The following is a 24,698-nucleotide window of genomic DNA, read 5'->3' as shown; positions in this document are numbered from 1 at the left end:
TATATATGGGAGGGTATTGATTTAGAGGGTGAAGGCATGTACAGAGCATCAGACTGGGGAAGAGCAGTGTGGTTTCAGAAGTGGTAAATTATGTGTGGATCAGGTGTTTGCTTAGAAGAATGTATGTGAGAAATACTTAGAAAAGCAAATGGATTTGTATGTAGCATTTATGGATCTGGAGAAGGCATATGATAGAGTTGATAGAGATGCTCTGTGGAAGGTATTAAGAATATATGGTGTGGGAGGCAAGTTGTTAGAAGCAGTGAAAAGTTTTTATCGAGAATGTAAGGCATGTGTACGTGTAGGAAGAGAGGAAAGTGATTGGTTCTCAGTGAATGTAGGTTTGCGGCAGGGGTGTGTGATGTCTCCATGGTTGTTTAATTTGTTTATGGATGGGGTTGTTAGGGAGGTGAATGCAAGAGTTTTGGAAAGAGGGGCAAGTATGAAGTCTGTTGGGGATGAGAGAGCTTGGGAAGTGAGTCAGTTGTTGTTCGCTGATGATACAGCGCTGGTGGCTGATTCATGTGAGAAACTGCAGAAGCTGGTGACTGAGTTTGGTAAAGTGTGTGAAAGAAGAAAGTTAAGAGTAAATGTGAATAAGAGCAAGGTTATTAGATACAGTAGGGTTGAGGGTCAAGTCAATTGGGAGGTAAGTTTGAATGGAGAAAAACTGGAGGAAGTAAAGTGTTTTAGATATCTGGGAGTGGATCTGGCAGCGGATGGAACCATGGAAGCGGAAGTGGATCATAGGGTGGGGGAGGGGGCGAAAATTCTGGGAGCCTTGAAGAATGTGTGGAAGTCGAGAACATTATCTCGGAAAGCAAAAATGGGTATGTTTGAAGTAATAGTGGTTCCAACAATGTTGTATGGTTGCGAGGCATGGGCTATGGATAGAGTTGTGCGCAGGAGGATGGATGTTCTGGAAATGAGATGTTTGAGGACAATGTGTGGTGTGAGGTGGTTTGATCGAGTAAGTAACGTAAGGGTAAGAGAGATGTGTGGAAATAAAAAGAGCGTGGTTGAGAGAGCAGAAGAGGGTGTTTTGAAATGGTTTGGGCACATGGAGAGAATGAGTGAGGAAAGATTGACCAAGAGGATATATGTGTCGGAGGTGGAGGGAACGAGGAGAAGTGAGAGACCAAATTTTAGGTGGAAAGATGGAGTGAAAAAGATTTTGTGTGATCGGGGCCTGAACATGCAGGAGAGTGAAAGGAGGGCAAGGAATAGAGTGAATTGGATCGATGTGGTATACCGAGGTTGACGTGCTGTCAGTGGATTGAATCAGGGCATGTGAAGCGTCTGGGGTAAACCATGGAAAGCTGTGTAGGTATGTATATTTGCGTGTGTGGACGTATGTATATACATGTGTATGGGGATGGGTTGGGCCATTTCTTTCGTCTGTTTCCTTGCGCTACCTCGCAAACGCGGGAGACAGCGACAAAGCAAAAAAAAAAAAAAATATATATATATATATATATATATATATATATATATATATATATATATATATATATATATATATATATATATATATATATCTCCTCCCCTCTCATTTTTTTTTAAATTTTCCAAAAGAAGAAACAGAGAAGGGGGCCATGTGAGGATATTCCCTCAAAGGCCCAGTCCTCTGTTCTTAACGCTACCTCGCTAATGCGGGAAATGGCGAATAGTATAAATATATATATATATATATATATATATATATATATATATATATATATATATATATATATATATATATATATTCTTTCATACTATTCGCCATTTCCCGCGTCAGCGAGGTAGCGTTAAGAACAGAGGACTGGGCCTCTGAGGAAACATCCTCATCCAGCCCCCTTCTCTGTTCCTTCCTTTGGGGAAAAAAAAAAAAAGAGGGGAGGATTTCCAGCCCACCGCTCCCTTCCCTTTTAGTCGCCTTCCACGACACTCAGGGAATACGTGGGAAGTATTCTTTCTCCCCTATCCCCAGGGAATATATATATATATATATATATATATATATATATATATATATATATATATATATATATATATATATATATATATATATTCCCATTTTAGAAAGTTAAAAAAATACAAGGAGGGGAGGATTTCTGGCCCCCCGCTCCCGTCACCTCTAGTCGCTTTCTACGACACGCGAGGAATGCGCGGGAAGCACCCCCTCACCCCCATCCCCAGGGATAATATACATATATATATACACATACACACACATACACACACACACGCACACATACACACACACACACACATACATATATATACATGTGAAAAATGTAAGAAACAATTTAGAAAACTGAAACTTCTAGCTTGAAATGAAATGAAAAAATGAATGTCACATAATGGTTCAACCTCTGGCTATGGAAAAAGGAAATGTTTAATTTATTTACATAAACGTCAATAGTAGTTCTCATCAATTTAACCACTGTATCAATAAGCTTCAATGTCTAAGCTACATTTTCTCAATTTCACTATTTTCTTGTCAAAGCACCATGTATGAAAACTATCACTCCAGTAACACAACTATAAACATTTACTTCCCCTTTAAAAAAGTTCTGGGGAAGTCTGTCTCGATACACTGCGCTACCTCGCAAACGCGGGAGACAGCGGCAAAAAAAAAAAAAAAAAAATATATATATATATATATATATATATATATATATATATATATATATATATACACTAAATGCTTTCCCCTGACAGGATTTTCATCGAGTCTCTATTCCTATCAAGTATATTGTGATGATTTCTTGTGCAATCAAAACTTGTTATAAACCTTTACAGTTTAGTTTCTGACATTTATTTTTCGTTAGCGTTAACGACGAAACGTCAGCCTTAACAATACAAATATCAACACATCCAACTGTCCCAGTGGACTTCATTATCTTGTTTCAACCCCGTGAACATGACGATACGACCCTGAGCACGACAATAGTTCCCCATGGGTATGGTTGCCTGCCTTTTGACCTTACCCTTAAGGATCAGTCGCGCTCAAAGGTCGTTTGAACATGCTCAAGGAACACAGCACCAGTAAACACTACCTTTCAGAAAGCTGCACTGTACCTACGTACATGTCGACTGTTAGAATACACATCTGTTCTGGCAGTAATTGCCCGTTGGCAGATGTTACGATGCCACAGTTTCTTCAGACATGTGATAGAACAAAACTGTGAATACTGCATTTCTGTGTCAGCCACATTCCTACATGCCGCCCATTCGACCGAAAGCTTGCTGACATTTCCAGAAGGTATCACCCCTTGAAGCGTCACCCCGGAATAATAACATTCACTGGCATCGAATATCGAGAAAATATTTGAAAACTTTACATATATATATATATATATATATATATATATATATATATATATATATATATATATATATATATATATATATATATATATATTTCAGCAGCATTCATATTGCTTCTGTGTTAGTCTTAAATTCAATATTTCTCGGAACATTAATAATCTGGAAACTGTTTAGTCACCCCATCGTAATTAATCATAAGCTTACCATCCCTTTTCACGGTTCCTTACTCATGTTCGTCATTCTCAGCTTATTTCGATTCGTGGGGTCTCACGCAGAATCATGGTTTCTCTTAGGTTTTTGAGGCAGAAAGTTCCCGGAAGCTCATAAGCCATTCTCACCTCAATCCCAACTTGAAGCACACAGGCTCTCCCTCCCTCCTGCGTGTGGCGTCCTCCCGGGGGTGTGGAAGACCCAGCGGTCCCTATTGTTTCAAGCCTGACCGACAGCCCACTCTTAGTTTCAGTACATGACCCACTGCTTTCCGGTATTTAGTGCCCTCTCACTCTCATCTCGCCGCTTCACTAGAATTCAGGGCACGACGGTAGACACAGCTTCGAACCCGGGTACCATTTGGTGCTCGTCTGTGCTGACATTCCCGGGTCTGTTATTCATTTAATTCGATGGTGTTTTTGCGTATTTTGTGTTTCAGAGTTACCCGGTGCGCTTTTATTTGTTTCGATTTTTAGTCGTAATGCGTCTTTGGTATATAGGTTTTCGTTAGACATCGCTCACATACATCGGTCAATAAAGCCTTTCACTTTCTGATAGGTCCTCTTTAGTCGACCAGTACGCTCGCTCGCTACCACGAGTGGAGGCAGGTGGGACAACATTCTGAAAAAAAAAGTAGTAATGAAATAGATAAGTGAATAATTCTCATATATATATATATATATATATATATATATATATATATATATATATATATATATATATATATATATATATATATATATATATAGAGAGAGAGAGAGAGAGAGAGAGAGAGAGAGAGAGAGAGAGAGAGTGAGTGTACCTACCCACTAGTACCTACGAAATCTTGCTCTCATGGTAGGGCTGGTGTGTAGGACTCGCCGTATATCTTGCTTGAATGGTATTATTTTCTCTCAAGCCGCCACGACCTCCAGTAATTACCGTCGATCCTGGGTAGATAGGGGATCGAGATCAGAGGAAGGAGAGAGAGAGATGGATTCACACTCATATTCAGAGAGAGAGAGAGAGAGAGAGAGAGAGAGAGAGAGAGAGAGAGAGAGAGAGAGAGAGAGAGAGAGAGAGTTGCGGTCGAAGGTTTACAATTTTCACTTCTAAGAAGCTGACTTCTGACTAATTTTAGGTGTCTGTTCTCTCGCAGGATATGATGTACCTCACAAACCTCTCTATACAGCTAAAGGTTTCCCATTTCATACTTGGGATTTCCCATACGATTCTGGGAATCTCATGAGGGGAAAAAAAGGAAAGATCTTCGTGGTAACGATTGTCCAACAAGGTCTTTTTATCCGCCACTTCTGTTGTCAGTCCGTCAGTGAATCACCCCGTGACCTTAAACTTCCGCTCTCTCTCTCCACGTCACTTTCTACCCCAAATTTTCAACGACAAGAGAATCAAATTTTAAGGCTATAGGTTTTCGCAGTGTCCTTGGATGGTTAGCAATAAGGTAGCTAATTAATGACGTAAGGCATTCCATAGTTTTTATTACGATATTTTGGTCGTCTGTAATAATCTTGCTAAAGCTTTAGAAGGAATATATTATGTTAGTTATCTCAAGCGAATGGGAGCAACGTTGTGTCTCGAATTGTACGATGGTGTATATTTGCGAGTAGCAGCTGTACTCCTGTGCATCAGGGAAGGTTGGCGCCACATACTTTCTCTTGTATCACACCTGTGCGGAGGTTATCGACAGGCAAACTACCACAGCTGTTCCCGGCTCGGGCCAACCCTAGAGCCTTTGTGATATTTGAAGGTCGTGTTTAGGATGTCCGGGTCCTTGGTTCGGTTCTTGATGAACCAAGGGAAAGAAGGAGGGAGGATATGATCTTATCATCGTTAGGGGAAGATGTGACATGACACCAAACTGTCCTTAACTGTTTAGATCATACAGTTTTGACCAGAGGATCAGAAAGGAACTGAGGTACAGTGAGTTAGGGGTAAGGGTTTGGGGAATGTAACGGAACAAACATGGAGGACGTGAAGCCACGCTGGTTATGTGAAGGGGAGGGGACGGGTAGGGGGGGGGGGGTTAGGGGTGTTGACGCTGGTAATGTAAAGGGGAGGGAGGTGCTGGGGAGGGGGTTAGCGGTGGTGGGACCCATCCCAGGGGAAGAGCATTTCCCCCCCTCGCTGAGGCGCTATTTCCACTAGGTGGCTGAGTCATCATTGGTCACGCTTCACAGAGGCTCCTCATGTCTTGCCTAGCACGATGTTGCCTGCTCTCATGGCGTTGCTGCGTTCCTGCTTGAGGCTCGCACTTCACCTATTTAGATCACACATGCACGAGCCTCGTTTCTTTTCTTTTATCAGATCGTGCATGCGTGTGTATGTACTAAATATCATAATGTTTAACCAACGTTACATCCATTTACAGTACGATTTGTCCACATAGTGCCCTTGTCATGAAAACATTCAGATGCGCCACTTTCCTTCATGAACCCATACCACTGTATCATATGCCCGTCTGTAAAATGGATTAAATCCTATGCGCATGTTGTTCAAAGATTCTCTTGACTCTAACGTCGTTGTTAGACGAATCGCATTAATCGCTGAAAACTTCACATTGTTAGGGGATCAGTCACCCAGACACCGGAAACGAGGGTGAGCAGGTGCCTCCGCCTCATGCTGGTGGTGAGGGTGCGGCCCCAGACTCTCTCTCCCTCCACCCTCATGCATGTTGACCACGTGAAGCTTCTTGTTCTCTTCTCTCTATCTCACAGAGAGAGAGAGAGAGAGAGAGAGAGAGAGAGAGAGAGAGAGAGAGAGAGAGAGAGAGAGAGAGAGGCATGGTTCCCTTTGAATACATAGTCTGTCGTAAAATGTCAGCTTCAAGTAGGGTAATATACCGGACGGTGGGTAAGTCTACCCCCATAAATCATGCTCCAAGTGTTGGATAATCGTCAGCGCGTTGAAGATCATCTCCGCCGAGTTTGGTGTCCGTTCAGCGACATCTCACTGAAGATGAGTAATTTTTGGAGGTCATCACATGAACAATGAAGGAATTACTGTTTGGAGATAACCCGCTATAATTTCTCAGTAACGAAAGATTCTTAACTTCGGGTCTGACACATGGGGGGGATTATCATAACTTTATTGCACAAAATAATGAAAAATACGTAAACATGAAAATTCCTTATCTATTGAAATAATTCTGTACATGTATACACTAACTTCAGATACTATACGTTCTAAGTCCCCTAACTTCCTTGTCATTATACTGAAATCCTGTAATATGAATTTCTCTGGTCAATCAGTTATTCATGTGATGCATTCAGCTGATAACATATAGGGGGCTGGCTGAGTACTTGGCCACTCAGTGCTCATGCCGGCCACTGGTCTTATCTTGTGAGTATCCGCTCCGTTCAGCCATGAATGTCAAGTACATGTTAACATGGCGGCCGGATTAACTGGAACAGAACTTTCGTACTTGAGTGAAATAGATAAGATTAATCGCATTTTCATTTCACAATGATATTTTTTTCAAAAGTTACACATATTTTTTGTGTGAAAAAAGTATGGTTAAATATTGTAGTTTCCATTTTTTTTTGTCGGCTATACAGTGGCGAGATTGACATTGTTATGAAATGTATGTAAATATATTTGTAGAGATAATATAAGCGGTATTTGACCCTTAGAATAAGATTATTAATAAGTATGCTCTAGTTATAGTTTGAATTTGCCGGTAATTATTACTCTACATTAATAACTACTAGGCAACTTTTTGTCGTCTGTTTATTTCTATATGCCATGTTATTTGTATATTGAATGACAGACATGAATGATCAAACTAGGTCAATTATCTTCTAATCTTTGTCATTCTTAATACATCAGGAAGGAGACGTAGCCCATGATTTCAGCAATATAATGGCTGAAATAAGTATAGCAGGGCGTGGATGGCAGGGTGTTTATCAGCGGCTCAGGAAGCAGCAGGTTCGGTTTCCTGTACTGCTACCGTTAGGTGGTCCATGCTCCAATTTTTTTTTTCTGCCACATCTCTATCTCGCCAGTAAGATCATCACACATGGCGACGGAGAAGCCCAAAGTCCTGGTCCTTGGAGGTAATGGTGGAAATTCATGTTCACGTTTGAGAGCAGGAGAGGTAGGGACGGTAGGTGGACGTGTGGTGGTGTAGGGGGTGGTCTGGCTCCTGTGCTACTATAGCACCAACAGGATCATTAGTGATGTAATATTATCGGCTTCTGTCAGTTAGGTGCTGCTGTGGTAAACTCCCGTGTATAAACTTTGGGGAAAATGTATAAATCTTGATTGTCACAAGTCAAGCTTCCATGGGACAATTAGAGTCGAGTAGGCCAATGTAATTATTTGATTTTGATTGATATTCATTGTGACGTGTGTTAAGAATGCTCAGTAGTTGTTGGTGTTTTTTAGTGTTGGACAGTATTATTATGAATATTTTGAGTTGAACATGTATTTTCATATCACGTGGAATCTAACTCTAGTATGTCACTGGTTTTGCAGTGATATTCTGTATGGAAAGTATAGTAAGACCGATGGAGCATTATTTGGAGCCTTTTTGTGTTATATCCTACATCATGAAATAAATCAGTAGTGTGGAAGGGTGTAAAACTGAGGGAAAATGCGGAGCTAGTTTGTATAAAAGTTGGTAAAACCAATTCAAGAAGTCGCCACAATGTGAAAACCTTGCCTAAATTTTTGTAAGAGCTGATATTTATGGTATTTCTTATATATTAGTGTAAAATGTGATTGGTTTGGTATTGTGTTTGCACTCAGTCAAGCTCAGTCCCTCCCATGCAAACCTATCCCAGGTCAGGCAATCATTTTCGGCAAAGGTTCACCATGTGGTGGGAGGAAGAAAATTACATTCACTCTGATGTATTTTGACTTTAGCAATTGAAGTTAACGTGAATCTCTGATTTAAAGGGAAGCTTGGTGTGTTATTCATGGGTTTTGCTGATTTTCTGGTGTTTCACCCATTTTTGCCATAACCCCACAGTATCCCTGATCTTCATAGCCCTCCCCACTATTGTATGCATGATTATTGAATAAAAGGATACTGAATCTGATCATTATCCTGTTCTCACTCTGTTTGCTTCACACTGACTATTACTGTAAAACAGAATTGATATTATATACTGTATACCAAATTTAAGTTTTATGTAGCCTTGAAGTTAAACTGTAATGGAGAGTGACTTGCCTGTACTTGAAAAGTGAACCTAAGAATATGTTAGTGTTAATAGTTTATGTGACTTGGATTTCTTATAGTCCCATGAATTTTGTCTGAAAGGACATGAATGTTCTTGAGCGTTTTCCTTTAAAGAAATTTAGATAAAAGTGTAACTGTGGTATACCACTTTATTATTGGATTTTTCAAGCTGTAATTTTGTTATGATTTATAACAATTCTGATGTTTATTATCAAGGAGACAGGCATCTCTTAATAATGTATACAGACAAAATTCATTCGTACCTAACTTAGCCTAAAGGTGTCTTGTATTTAAATTATCTCATATTTTCCTTTAATGACTTCTCTTTGTGAGAACACATTAATGCTTGTTTTGGCAAACTCTTAATGTTTTTTCTTCTTAGATAGAATTATAAAGTCTTTCTTGCATATAGAGGATGTAAATAGGTAAAATTGAAAAGTTCACACATAAAAGATAACAACATGTTTATATGTTATTTAGTCTAAATTTTACTTTTTTCCAAGCAGATGTTGTGCTGCTATTGAAACAGTTTACATGTTTTGCTGCCATATTTTTACTTGATGGCGAATTCTGTGGATTTACTACCTTTGCTAAAAACCTATGAATACTTTATCTGGATTGATAATGTTTTATTATCAGTTTGTACTCATGCCCTATGAATCTATCCCCTAAAACTTATTCATGTTACCCACTTACACTGATTTAACTTCTCACATGTTTGAGTTAAGTTATGTGAGATATTGTGTATGTAGACATGCATCTCATAGTTATATGTTTTTTCTCCACAATATTGAACAAAACTAATATAATGAACTTTTATGATAAAATTTGTGTGAAGGCCTCTTAATATGAAGGAACTACTGTACAAGACATATATCCAAACATATTTTATGAAATTATGACTATTCCTTGACATTAATTGTGTATTTAAGGATACTTTTGAAAAGACTATATGGTACCTTTGTATGTCTGTCACACTTTGAATACTTAGCAAATGAGGGCAAGACTTGAAAAAGGGAAATTTTGAGGGAAAAGACTCAATAGAAAATATTAGATAATGCATATGAAGCTGTAAAGCTTAACCTGTTGTGTTGGGTAAGATAGAATTATGCAAGTAACCTTTCAGATCTCTGAGTGACTGAGAACCTTGTGTCTAGTTATTTGAAATCAGAAAGTATGCGTTTTATAGAGTCGGCAGTCTTCAAATTGAAAACAACAACCAACAGATTCTTATGTCTCAGGTAACATGTTCAAATAATTTAATTCATATTTAGACGCAATTTCTACTAAGATTTAGGAATTTGATAACAACTGTTGCTTTTTATTTGCTGTCATTTGTTATTTTTGGTGGAGGATAATAAATTGAAATGGGACCCTTGGAAATGTAGTATGGGCTTTCAGACACAAGAGTTGGACATGCATCCTGGAAGGGCAACTAACAAGTTAAATGTGAAGCATAATCTTGAACAAAGTTTTCTTATTTGAAAGCAATTATGTCCTTTCAAGTAAATTATTAATAATTTCATTCATGAAAATCAGTTCTAATCACCAGACTAAGACAATCAGAGAAGACTAAAGGAATTTACTTGTGGCTCTTTGGATTTTTACATACCAATGTATTTTGTTATGTGTGAAAACGAATTTGTTAATTGTTTCATACTCCTATTAAGGAGTGTTTTAATTCTCTTTATTCTGAGAATTTTGTTTCTGCTACCTGTATAGTGTTGCAGACACTTAGGGATCTTTTGTCAGTCATCCATCTGTTTGTTGTAAGAGGTTGCACCCAGATGCAGGAAGATGAATTAGTAAACCTAACCTTTTTGACTCTGGTCAACCACATGGAACCATATATTTAATACATGTGTTTCCTATCATGTAAAAAATTGATTGGCATAAGACCCATATCTCTGGTTTTGATTTTGTTTGAGTTATACCCCTTATGTAAAGGTTCAATATGGAATTTAATGTAGCTCATAATTTAAAGAAAATTCCAACTTTGCCAATGGAGCTTGGTAAAGATGTTTTATGTTACCACCATAACAGTGGACATTTCGCTTTCCTCCTGTGCAAGATAAATGCCTCTCCTTGATATTTTCTTTACAATATTTCAGTCCAGGCAACACAAGTGTTTTATGGGATTTTTTTTTGAGAACCTCAACATAGTACTGTACTGGTAGTGTGCAGATGGCCTTTTTTTTCTTCAGTGAGAGATGAACATTGAACATTTTGTAAAGATGGGTAGATATGCATTAGGATCAAATTTTATTTTGCATTGCAGCAAATGACCCTATTACCTTATTAGATTGCTTAAATTCTATGGAATGTAATCATTTTGAATTTTAAGTTGTTGGTGTCCTTGTGCTTGCTTATGTGGCCCACATCAACATTAAAATTCAGTGTTTGTTTTGAAATGTTATTTGTTCAGAGCGAGTAAAGGTAGTGCAGATTTTCCCTTTTAGTAATGGTATAACAAGAAAATGATATTTTCATTTAGCAGCTTGTATATTTGCTCATATCTTTGGTGGTTTCCTGTTCATCAATTTTGTTTTATGATATAAGTAAGGAAGGCTATTTTTTATTTTTCGGCTAGGTTTAATTTTTTGGACCTAAACTAATTAGAATTCTGTCTGATAGTTTCTAATGCTATCCCTGGGGATAGGGGATTAAGAGTACTTCCCACGTATTCCCTGCGTGTCGTAGAAGGCGACTAAAAGGGGAGGGAGCGGGGGGCTGGAAATCCTCCCCTCTCGGTTTTTTTTTAATTTTCCAAAAGAAGGAACAGAGAATTGGGCCAGGTGAGGGTATTCCCTCAAAGGCCCAGTCCTCTGTTCTTAACGCTACCTCGCTAATGCGGGAAATGGCGAATAGTTTGAAAGAAAAGAAAGTTTCTAATGCTTAAGGAGGACCTGCTGGATATTACTTTGTACAGTTATGGTTTTGCAGATCATGATGTTAAGATAATCTGAAGAATAAAGAAGACCCAAAGAGATGGACAAGTTTTGCAGGAAGATAATATGCGGGAAAAAATGGAGTAGCTAATCTGGCTTTTGTTCTTGAAAGACAAATGCAGTCTTGCATGTGGGAAGAAATGATGGGGTATATGAAATTTAATGGAGATTATAGTGCTAGCAGAAACCGAAGAAAAAAAAGATTGTTACCCTGTGACCAGTAGTTCATATACCATATTAGGGAAAGTGAAGAGAACATACAAATATTTGAAAAAGGAAAAAATGTTAGAGCTTCAGAAGAATGTAATTCATCCTATAATTGAATATGCTGTACAGGCGGAGCTACACTTTGAAAGAAAAAGTATGAACCACATTGGGCAGATAGCGCTAAATGAAGAGTGCATCTGAGGACATAGAAGGACATTTAACCTTTTAAAGGGCTTTGAAGAATTTTTTTGCTCTCATTTCTTTCTCAGAGTATTTGTGGGCCAGCTCATGAAAATAAGTGGACTTGTATTTAAACTCTTCAAACCTAGGTTCAGAAATAAGAAAAGAATTTCACTGGGTCATAGTGATAATGATTTTGGGATGCACAGCAGGAATGGATACAATGTAAAGTTGCCTGCAACTAACATTATACTGGATACTTTGTAATGATTACTAGTAGTGATCACCCTCTCTTAAACATGAGGCATTCATATAAATATAACTTATTATAATATGTACAACCACACTATAAGATTTGAATGCTTCGAGTTGGGTAGCACAGTCATTGTATTTTATGAGAAATCACATAATTTTTGATATTGGTCATAATGAGTGTAACCACAAGAAAGTAGTTTTATTGCTTGACTTGAAATATATTTGTGGAAGTTTCATACCAAAAAATGAATGTAGATTTGATTTTTAAGAAAGAAAAATGAGGCTAGAGTTAAATCAGATTTGTTATTAGGATATGAATGAACATCTTTATGATTATTGTTCATTTATTTATAGGTACAACAGTGGCAGCTGACTTTTAGTGAAGGATAATGTCTTTTTGCCTAGTTGCAGAACGTTGGGCAGAAGTAGTCAGGAGGAACATTAGTAGAAGCCTCTGCAAACACTGCAGTTGAGTTGCCCTCTGTCAGTGGATTGTTAAGAGTGAGGCATGAAAGATAAGAAGTGGCACGAGTTCACCATTATGGAGGCTCTTTTGCTATGGCCACCCCTTTAAGGGAGTTCAGGGAGGGAACAAGCATCAGAGATATAGATAGATAGATAGATAGATAGATAAATTGTCTTCCTTTCCAAGCAAAATTTTCATTAGTGCAAATAAGCTTAGACACTTTCACAGCATATAACTTAGTGATGGGGTAACATTCTTCAGGATAAGAACTTATCTCAATTTCAGGTAATATTTATGTGACTGTGAGTCTGGCATGCAGATTTTATGTTGAAGAATGTTTTTCCAGTTGATTAAGTGCTGTGATAGTGTCCAAACATATACATACACAGTCTCAGGCTAAAGATCAAGTACAACAGTGCAGATGTAATGATGGTAAGTGATGAGGAGGTTCAAGGTTGCAAAGACTGAGTTGGGGGAAGTGATCCTGGCTTTGCTGGAGTTGTAGAGATAGAATTCACAAGTGAGAAGTTTGGCCTGATCTGGTTTGAATGGCATGTAGTTACAAGGAGAAACAGAGAAGATAAAGGAGTGGGTATTGGCCCATTGGACACCTAAATATCAGGAAATACTGATGGGTGGCTCATTCATATGGTACATAATGAGTGAAATTATGGTAGGAAAGAAGAATATAGTGGTGCTAATAGTTTGATGTATACCAAAAAACTAGTGACTCAGAAGGGAGAGAACACTCAGGATGAAGGAAACCATAAGACACTCCTCCTTGGAGATGGTAAAGTCTTGATAATTGGAGACCACATACAAGAAAGTAAACTAGGAATGTTTACACTCAAATGAAGTTCGAGCTTCATGGAGACACAATGTCATAGAATGTATGGAGGAGAATGTCATGCATCAGCATGTCGATGAGCATACAAGAATTAGGGAGCTGATACACCATCTCTGCTAGATCTTGTTCTTACACATACTGTAGTTACTTGGAAATGGACATAACAAATATGATATACCAGTTGGAGAAAAGTGCTTATGTAATGTTTGAGGTAAATTGTGATTAAGAGGACAAGAAGTGGATTAGAAGGTAGACAGAACTCAATAAGGAAACATTATGGCAACTGTGTGAAGCTGAATAAATTCTCTGAGAGCATAGATTGCTGTTGAAGGTTCTGTGAACTGTACAGTGAGGAAGTGAGAACATTGTATGTGAATAGAGGAGTAAGGGTGAAAAAGAGAGAGCCATGGTTCTTAAAAGAATACCAAAAAGTAGGAGAACTTAGAGATGTATTGTGGAGATATGGGTAATGCTGTAGCCAGCCATCATTTGAAGATAGACAAGAGCAAGAAATTAGTGCTGTCAGATAAGTAGGGATGAGTAGAGAAACTTTGTAAATATTATTATGGACAAGATAAAAGACTACTATCAAAAACTTCACAAAAATCATCAGGAGAAAGTTATACTTTAAAGAGCAGCTGTTCAAGCACAGGGATTCAGACAGAGGAGCTACTGAGGATGAAGAAACATTTAAGTAGTTGAATTGTCATTTTGAAAGTTTTTCACATTGATGAACACTGTTGCCCCAACACCAGTAAGTTAAGTTGGGGCAAAATCCTGAGAGATATTGAAGTTGATAGAAAAGACATAACCAGGGTGTTAAGCACATAAGGCTCTTAATCCTGTTGAAGTCACTCCATAAGTCCTGAAGGAATGTGCTTAGATATTTGCTGTGTACTCATAATGTTCAATTTGACAGTAGAGGAAGGCATAGCTCCAAAGGGGTGCATGAGGGCTAGTAATATACTTCTGGCTTCAAGAAAAGTGATCAAGGGGTGCATGAGGGCTAGTAATATACTTCTGGCTTCAAGAAAAGTGATCAAGACATTGCATTGCATTGAATTACAGACCAGTATCCCTAACAATTATTATCTGTAAAGCACTGAAACGATTATCTGAAAGCAAATGGATGACGACTTGCAAAGGAGAAACTACTTAACCAGGAGACAATGCAGATTTAGGGAAAGGAAACCATGTACTATGAATTTCTTAAACTTTAATGACAGATTGAGTTTCCATTTTACTCAAAGAGATGGATGGGTAAACTGTATATTTCTGGAGTTCCAGGTTAATCAAGAAGCTGGGTGGATTACCTTAGTGAAAGAGAGGAAAGGAGGCCAAGTATAGAAGCATTCTCAGAATGGTCAGGGGCCATAGTAGCATGTTGCAGGGCATGGTCTTAGGTCCATTGTTCTTGGTACATGTAAATGACTTGCCTGTTGGACAAGACTTACCTAAACCTGCCTTTCAGATGATGCTAAAGTCATGAGTCAAGTTTATAAAACATTGATGATTGCATTGGCTTATAGGGACACTAGACAGTCTCCAAAATTAGTGTGATAAATAATTGATGAAATTTAGGGAAGATGCACCACCGTGAAAGATCATGGCATGATTATTACCTGGTGGGCAATAAGCTCCAGGATTCTGTATATGAAAGAGGTGTAAAATTCAACATTGAACCTGTCAGCAGTTGTTTACATCAGAATTGTTAAGGAGGCAAACTTTCTACTGGCAAACCTTAGAATCACAGTTAAGTATAAGGATAATGGTTAACTCACAGCAATAGTATATTAAACCAAAACTGGATTGTACTTCATAAGTGTTTAGTGCATAAAAGATATAACTGACTAGAAAAGGGCAACCAAGATGGTACTTGAATTGAGAGAGCTGAGATACAGTGAGAGGATGAGGGTTACAGAGTTGCTCAACTTGTAGAAAAGATATGAGTGACCTTATCACAATTTTCAAGTTTCTAGATCAGTTAGATGATGATGACAATAAACAGTTCCTCTTGAGATGCAGGGACAGAGTAATCAGAGTTCACAGGAAGTTAGACAGAACTCATGTTGGAAAGTACATGAAGAAGTACTGTTTCAGTGTATTGTTGGTGGATGGGTGGAATTAAACTAAATGATGAGACTGTTAATCCCAGAAGTATACAGATGTGTAAAACCCTACTTAATGGTAAAGGAAGTTCAAGGGATGGGTCTCCATAAGTGTAGAACTGTACATATATGGTACAAGTAGGTATTTACACACACACACAAGCATGTACACATATATGGCAGTACTGTGAGGGGTAGGAAGACATGAAAGGGACAGATAACTGTGGCTCTACAAATGTGAACCAATAGCCTCAGATGATGTATGCCTGTCTAGACCTCCTTCAGCAGCATGCCTCTTTCCCAACAAAAACACACTTCTCCTCAGTCCTGCCTGGAGGGCAGCCTCAGACTGTTTCTGGTTACATTTGTTCACCATTGGGGGGTGATATCCTGATTATTCTATATCTGTCAGTGCAAGTCACTGGGAGGAACCCCAACCTTAGCCACTAAGGTGTATCTGTCCAATCCACAATGCCTACCTCCAAGATTAGAAAACACTACTTTGTCATATTTTGTGACAGTCTTCATTGGTATCACCACTATTACCCGTCACTCCCTTCCATAAAGGACTACTCAGTGCTCTGGAATTGCCATTCATGCACAAGCACTGAAAGCAAAGGCTTATCAAAAGCTCTGATGATCTAAAAAAGAAATTACTTTTTTCAACTGGTTTGCACAAACTAACCTTACTAAACAATTTATTTTTATCACCATTCATAAAAAAGATAAATCTGATAGACAAGAGAGAGTGCAATGGTGAGCAATCAAGATGCTTACTGAACAGAGAAACTAATCTGAGGGCCAACTTAATGACTTAAGCTCATTTAGCATAGAAAGAGAAGGTTAAAATTTGATTTGAGACAGGTTTTCAGGCCCATCAGAGGTTGTGATTAATCATTTGAAGAAGCAGTTTAAGGCTAGATTTATTTGATTTCGCTCATAGTAATGAATTCAGGCTTATGGGCAAATGTTTTACTGTATTTGAATGTGTCGAATCACTATTCAGTGGGATTAGTAATGTTATTTTATTTATTTATTTTGCTTTGTCGCTGGCTCCCGCGTTTACGAGGTAGCGCAAGGAAACAGATGAAAGAAATGGCCCAACCCACCCCCAGACACATGTATATACATACATGTCCCCACACGCAAATATACATACCCATGCATCTCAATGTACACATACACACTCAGACATATACATATATACACATGCGCACAATTCACACTGTCTGCCTTTATTCATTCCCATCACCACCTCGCCACACATGGAATAACATCCCCCTCCCCCCTCATGTGTGCAAGGTAGCACTAGGAAAAGACAACAAAGGCCCCATTCGTTCACACTCAGTCTCTAGCTGTCATGCAATGATACCCGAAACCACAGCTCCCTTTCCATTAGTAATGTATGGAATGATTTACCGGTTAGAGTGGTTGAAAGGAGTGCTATAAATCCAATTTAGATTTATCTTGATGGATATTTTTTCATCAGGTTCATGACTAACATTGTCTACACCTTGATTACATGTAAAGCTTATAAGCATTCATCATCTGTTTGCTTTTTTACTCCCTATCACATTAATCCCTGTTTTTGTACTTTTCTGCTTGCACAGATAGCCTTGAAAGGAGTCAGTGGTCACAGCAGTTATCAATCAGCTCTAAAGAACACAGCATGTATATAACCCATATCCACTTTCCTCCTTTTTATAACTACACAGCCCATAGACAAGACACAGCATGGACAAGATTCATGATACTTATACACCTCAAAATCCTGTGAACTGACACCACTTAGTTGCATGATACAGATCACACATAGTGAAATGTCATGTACTTACTACAGCTTAGCACCATATTTCCCCTACCCCTCCCTTGATAGTTGCACTCCCAGATACAGATCCTGACAAACACACCCAATATCTATGAGTGTGGCAATTTCAGTGCCTTTTATCCTGCATGGCTCAACACCCAAGATTCCTAAGATGACCTTCTCATTTACCAGCTGCATTCTTTCAACATGCCCTATACAGCCAGCCAACCAGATTTCCAGCCTACTCCCAGCAGTACATACAAGGACCACATGGTACATACAACACAAATTCTTCTCTGACCAATTACCCAATCTCAGAACACTTCACCTAACTCACCCCCCCCCCCCACACACACACACACACACACTCACTCACACACACACACACACACACACACACACACACACATAGCCCTTCCCTCCCATCAAAAAAGTAAAGCTTTAGCTTTCAGACAGTACATAGAATCCTAGTTCCAGAACTTCATTTTAGATGATTTTCCATCCATATGCCATACGCCATGAAATTTCAGCATTCATCACTAACCAAGCCTGCAAGACCCATATGTCATAAGGATATAGATAACTTTATAACCCAAAATACCTTGTACAAAGTTTCAGACCTTAAAGCAAAGAAAGTTCACAGAAATCCACTCAACATCAGTAGAAATTGAAGAATAAATCTAAACTGTAAACAGTGCCATCACCAACTTAGTCATTGAAAAGAAAACCAACTGATAATGATTCCTTGACTCCTTAACATCCCACTAAGTTATCCTATTCAACTCTCAAAACTCATGTTTTTGGAGTTCTGTAGAAAAGGTATTCAACCTTACGTTTTTAAAGATATCCACATAACAATGGAAAAAATTACTTCAGAAGTAATTTCCTCTACTTTCATTGTAACAACATGAAGAGATATGTAGATATTTCAGCACTAAGAAATGCAAGAGTAAGGCTATAGTGATTTGCCTCTACATATGTTTTATTGTTTACTTGCCCACACCAAAATATTGTTCACTGATTATTATTATCTTTTATCAAATAAAGTATTTTGTTTCTTGCTGGAATGCCATTCACTGATTGTTTTATCCTAACAGCAAACCTATAAAAGTTTGTGAAATTACTTTACAGCTGTACCAGTCAGATGCAGCTTTGTCAATGTCAGGTGGGCACAGGCAACACCACTACCAATTCTGCCATAGAACCATTTCCTGCCTTATCTTACTTAACTCTTGATGCTGAAAGAGTCAGTGTCCACAGAAATTCTCTCCAACACATCTAAAGACAGATCATCACTGTCACAACATTCAGGATAATTTCTCCATGGTCTTCTGAATCTAGCTAAAAGCCACTCAGTTTCCTAACTTGAAAACTCATGCATATACAAAGAAACTTAAACAGTGACAGACCACTTGGTCCTATTGAGACTGTTTGTGAATATGGAAGAAACATGATATTGTAGATCAGTGTAGTAAGAGCAGAAATACGTACATGATAAAGATTTTATTTTTATTTTATTTTGCTTTGTCGCTGTCTCCCGCGTTTGCGAGGTAGCACAAGGAAACAGACGAAAGAAATGGCCCAAACCCACCCCCATACACAATGTATATACATACACGTCCACACACGCAAATATACATACCTATACATCTCAATGTACACATATATATACACACACAGACACATACATATATACCCATGCACACAATTCACACTGTCTGCCTTTATTCATTCCCATCGCCACCTCGCCACACATGGAATACCATCCCCCTCTCCCCTCATGTGTGCGAGGTAGGACTAGGAAAAGACAACAAAGGCCCCATTCGTTCACACTCAGTCTCTAGCTGTCATGCAATAATGCCCGAAACCACAGCTCCCTTTCCACATCCAGGCCCCACACAACTTTCCATGGTTTAACCCAGACGCTTCACATGCCCTGATTCAATCCACTGACAGCATGTCAACCCCGGTATACCACATCGATCCAATTCACTCTATTCCTTGCCCTCCTTTCACCCTCCTGCATGTTCAGGCCCCGATCACACAAAATCTTTTTCACTCCAACTTTCCACCTCCAATTTGGTCTCCCACTTCTCCTCGTTCCCTCCACCTCCGACACATTTATCCTCTTGGTCAATCTTTCCTCACTCATTCTGTCCATGTGCCCAAACCTTTTCAAAACACCCTCTTCTGCTCTCTCAACCACACACTTTTTATTTCCACACATCTCTCTTACCCTTACATTACTTACTCGATCAAACCACCTCACACCACACATTGTCCTCAAACATCTCATTTCCAGCACATCCACCCTCCTGCGCACAACTCTATCCATAGCCCACGCCTCGCAACCATACAACATTGTTGGAACCACTATTCCTTCAAACATACCCATTTTTGCTTTCCGAGATAATGTTCTCGACTTCCACACATTCTTCAAGGCTCCCAGGATTTTTGCCCCCTCCCCCACCCTATGATTCACTTCCGCTTCCATGGTTCCATCCGCTGCCAGATCCACTCCCAGATATCTAAAACACTTTACTTTCTCCAGTTTTTCTCCATTCAAACTTACCTCCCAATTGACTTGACCCTCAACCCTACTGTACCTAATAACCTTGCTCTTATTCACATTTACTCTTAACTTTCTTCTTTCACACACTTTACCAAACTCAGTCACCAGCTTCTGCAGTTTCTCACATGAATCAGTCACCAGCGCTGTATCATCAGCGAACAACAACTGACTCACTTCCCAAGCTCTCTCATCCACAACAGACTTCATACTTGCCCCTCTTTCCAAAACTCTTGCATTCACCTCCCTAACAACCCCATCCATAAACAAATTAAACAACCATGGAGACATCACACACCCCTGCCACAAACCTACATTCACTGAAAACCAATCGCAATCGCTTTCCTCTCTTCCTACACGTACACATGCCTTACATCCTCGATAAAAACTTTTCACTCCTTCTAACAACTTGCCTCCCTCACCATATATTCTTAATACCTTCCACAGAGCATCTCTATCAACTCTATCATATGCCTTCTCCAGATCCATAAATGCTACATACAAATCCATTTGCTTTTCTAAGTATTTCTCACATACATTCTTCAAAGCAAACACCTTATCCACACATCCTCTACCACTTCTGAAACCACACTGCTCTTCCCCAATCTGATGCTCTGTACATGCCTTCACCCTCTCAATCAATACCCTCCCATATAATTTACCAGGAATACTCAACAAACTTATACCTCTGTAATTTGAGCACTCACTCTTATCCCCTTTGCCTTTGTACAGTGGCACTATGCACGCATTCCGCCAATCCTCAGGCACCTCACCATGAGTCATACATACATTAAATAACCTTACCAACCAGTCAACAATACAGTCACCCCCTTTTTTAATAAATTCCACTGCAATACCATCCAAACCTGCTGCCTTGCCGGCTTTCATCTTCCACAAAGCTTTTACTACCTCTTCTCTGTTTACCAAATCATTTTCCCTAACCCTCTCACTTTGCACACCACCTCGACCAAAACACCCTATATCTGCCACTCTATCATCAAACACATTCAACAAACCTTCAAAATACTCACTCCATCTCCTTCTCACATCACCACTACTTGTTATCACCTCCCCATTAGCGCCCTTCACTGAAGTTCCCATTTGCTCCCATGTCTTACGCACTTTATTTACCTCCTTCCAGAACATCTTTTTATTCTCCCTAAGATTTAATGATACTCTCTCACCCCAACTCTCATTTGCCCTTTTTTTCACCTCTTGCACCTTTCTCTTGACCTCCTGTCTCTTTCTTTTATACATCTCCCACTCAATTGCATTTTTTCCCAGCAAAAATCGTCCAAATGCCTCTCTCTTCTCTTTCACTAATAATCTTACTTCTTCATCCCACCACTCACTACCCTTTCTGATCAACCCACCTCCCACTCTTCTTATACCACAAGCATCTTTTGCGCAATCCATCACTGATTCCCTAAATACATCCCATTCCTCCCCCACTCCCCTTACTTCCATTGTTTTCCATTCTGTACTCAGTCCCTCCTTGTACTTCCTCACACAAGTCTCCCTCCCAAGCTCACTTACTCTCACCACCCTCTTCACCCCAACATTCACTCTTCTTTTCTGAAAACCCATACAAATCTTCACCTTAGCCTCCAGAAGATAATGATCAGACATCCCTCCCGTTGCACCTCTCAGCACATTAACATCCAAAAGTCTCTCTTTCGCACGCCTGTCAATTAACACGTAATCCCACAACTCTCTCTGGCCATCTCTCCTACTTACATACGTATATTTATGTATATATTGCTTTTTAAACCAGGTATTCCCAATCACCAGTCCTTTTTCAGCACATAAATCTACAAGCTCTTCACCATTTCCATTTACAACACTGAACACCCCATGTATACCAATTATTCCCTCAACTGCCACATTACTCACCTTTGCATTCAAATCACCCATCACTATAATCCGGTCTCGTGCATCAAAAACCACTAACACACTCATTCAGCTGCTCCCAAAACACTTGCCTCTCATGATCTTTCTTCTCATGCCCAGGTGCATATGCACCAATAATCACCCATCTCTCTCCATCAACTTTCAGTTTTACCCATATTAATCGAGAATTTACTTTCTTACATTCTATCACATACTACCACAACTCCCGTTTCAGGAGTACTGCTACTCCTTCCCTTGCTCTTGTCCTCTCGCTAACCCCTGACTTTACTCCCAAGACATTCCCAAACCACACTTCCCCTTTACCCTTGAGCTTCATTTCACTCAGAGCCAAAACATCCAGGTTCCTTTCCTCAAACATACTACCTATCTCTCCTTTTTTCACATCTTGGTTACATCCACATACATTTAGACACCCCAGTCTGAGCCTTCGAGGAGGATGAGCACTCCCCGCGTGACTCCTTCTTCTGTTTCCCAAATTTATGAAAGTTAAAAATACAAGGAGGGGAGGATTTCTGGCCCCCCGCTCCCGTCCCCTCTAGTCGCCTTTTATGACACGCGAGGAATGCGTGGGAAGTATTCTTTCACCTCTATCCCCAGGTATAATATATATATATATATATATATATATATATATATATATATATATATATATATATATATATTTTTTTTTTTTTGCTTTGTCGCTGTCTCCCGTGTTTGCGAGGTAGCGCAAGGAAACAGACGAAAGAAATGGCCCAACCCACCCCTATACACATGTATATACATATGTCCACACACGCAAATATACATACCTACACAGCTTTCCATGGTTTACCCCAGACGCTTCACATGCCCTGATTCAATCCACTGACAGCACGTCAACCCCGGTATACCACATCGATCCAATTCACTCTATTCCTTGCCCTCCTTTCATCCTGTTGCATGTTCAGGCCCCGATCACACAAAATCTTTTTCACTCCATCTTTCCACCTCCAATTTGGTCTCCCACTTCTCCTTGTTTCCTCCACCTCCGACACATATATCCTCTTGGTCAATCTTTCCTCACTCATTCTCTCCATGTGCCCAAACCATTTCAAAACACCCTCTTCTGCTCTCTCAACCACACTCTTTTTATTTCCACACATCTCTCTTACCCTTACGTTACTTACTCGATCAAACCACCTCACACCACACATTGTCCTCAAACATCTCATTTCCAGCACATCCATCCTCCTGCGCACAACTCTATCCATAGCCCACGCTTAGCAACCATACAGCATTGTTGGAACCACTATTCCTTCAAACATACCCATTTTTGCTTTCCGAGATAATGTTCTCGACTTCCACACATTCTTCAAGGCTCCCAGAATTTTCGCCCCCTCCCCCACCCTATGATTCACTTCCGCTTCCATGGTTCCATCCGCTGCCAGATCCACTCCCAGATATCTAAAACACTTTACTTCCTCCAGTTTTTCTCCATTCAAACTCACCTCCCAATTGACTTGACCCTCAACCCTACTGTACCTAATAACCTTGCTCTTATTCACATTTACTCTTAACTTTCTTCTTTCACACACTTTACCAAACTCAGTCACCAGCTTCAGTTTCTCACATGAATCAGCCACCAGCGCTGTATCATCAGTGAACAACAACTGACTCACTTCCCAAGCTCTCTCATCCCCAACAGACTTCATACTTGCCCCTCTTTCCAAAACTCTTGCATTCACCTCCCTAACAACCCCATCCATAAACAAATTAAACAACCATGGAGACATCACACACCCCTGCCGCAAACCTACATTCACTGAGAACCAATCACTTTCCTCTCTTCCTACACGTACACATGCCTTACATCCTCGATAAAAACTTTTCACTCCTTCTAACAACTTGCCTCCCACACCATATATTCTTAATACCTTCCACAGAGCATCTCTATCAACTCTATCATATGCCTTCTCCAGATCCATAAATGCTACATACAAATCCATTTGCTTTTCTAAGTATTTCTCACATACATTCTTCAAAGCAAACACCTGATCCACACATCCTCTAACATTTCTGAAACCACACTGCTCTTCCCCAATCTGGTGCTCTGTACATGCCTTCACCCTCTCAATCAATACCCTCCCATATGATTTACCAGGAATACTCAACAAACTTATACCTCTGTAATTTGAGCACTCACTCTTATCCCCTTTGCCTTTGTACAATGGCACTATGCACGCATTCCGCCAATCCTCAGGCACCTCACCATGAGTCATACATACATTAAATAACCTTACCAACCAGTCAATAATACAGTCACCCCTTTTTTAATAAATTCCACTGCAATACCATCCAAACCTGCTGCCTTGCCGGCTTTCATCTTCCACAAAGCTTTTACTACCTCTTCTCTGTTTACCAAATCATTTTCCCTAACCCTCTCACTTTGCACACCACCTCGACCAAAACACCCTATATCTGCCACTCTGTCATCAAACACATTCAACAAACCTTCAAAATACTCACTCCATCTCCTTCTCACATCACCACTACATGTTATCACCTCCCCATTTGCGCCCTTCACTGAAGTTCCCATTTGCTCCCTTGTCTTACGCACTTTATTTACCTCCTTCCCGAACATCTTTTTATTCTCCCTAAAATTTAATGATACTCTCTCACCCCAACCCTCATTTGCCCTCTTTTTCACCTCTTGCACCTTTCTCTTGACCTCTTGTCTC

General features: G+C 39.6%; 1 protein-coding gene across 1 annotated transcript in view; it reads left to right on the top strand.

Annotated features, from left to right (window-relative positions):
• The first annotated feature begins 7,408 nt into the window (after positions 1–7,408).
• The window catches only part of LOC139759818 (uncharacterized), a 138,450-nt gene continuing 121,160 nt past the window's right edge, over positions 7,409–24,698 (top strand). The window contains exon 1 of the mRNA XM_071682306.1: positions 7,409–7,574. Coding sequence (XP_071538407.1) covers positions 7,538–7,574 — 37 coding nt within the window. The 5' untranslated portion in view covers positions 7,409–7,537. The remainder of the gene's footprint in view (positions 7,575–24,698) is intronic.

The sequence above is a fragment of the Panulirus ornatus genome, chromosome 34, assembly GCF_036320965.1.
Source record: "Panulirus ornatus isolate Po-2019 chromosome 34, ASM3632096v1, whole genome shotgun sequence".
Lineage (NCBI taxonomy): Eukaryota > Metazoa > Arthropoda > Malacostraca > Decapoda > Palinuridae > Panulirus > Panulirus ornatus.
This window is presented reverse-complemented; position numbering and strand designations above follow the sequence as displayed.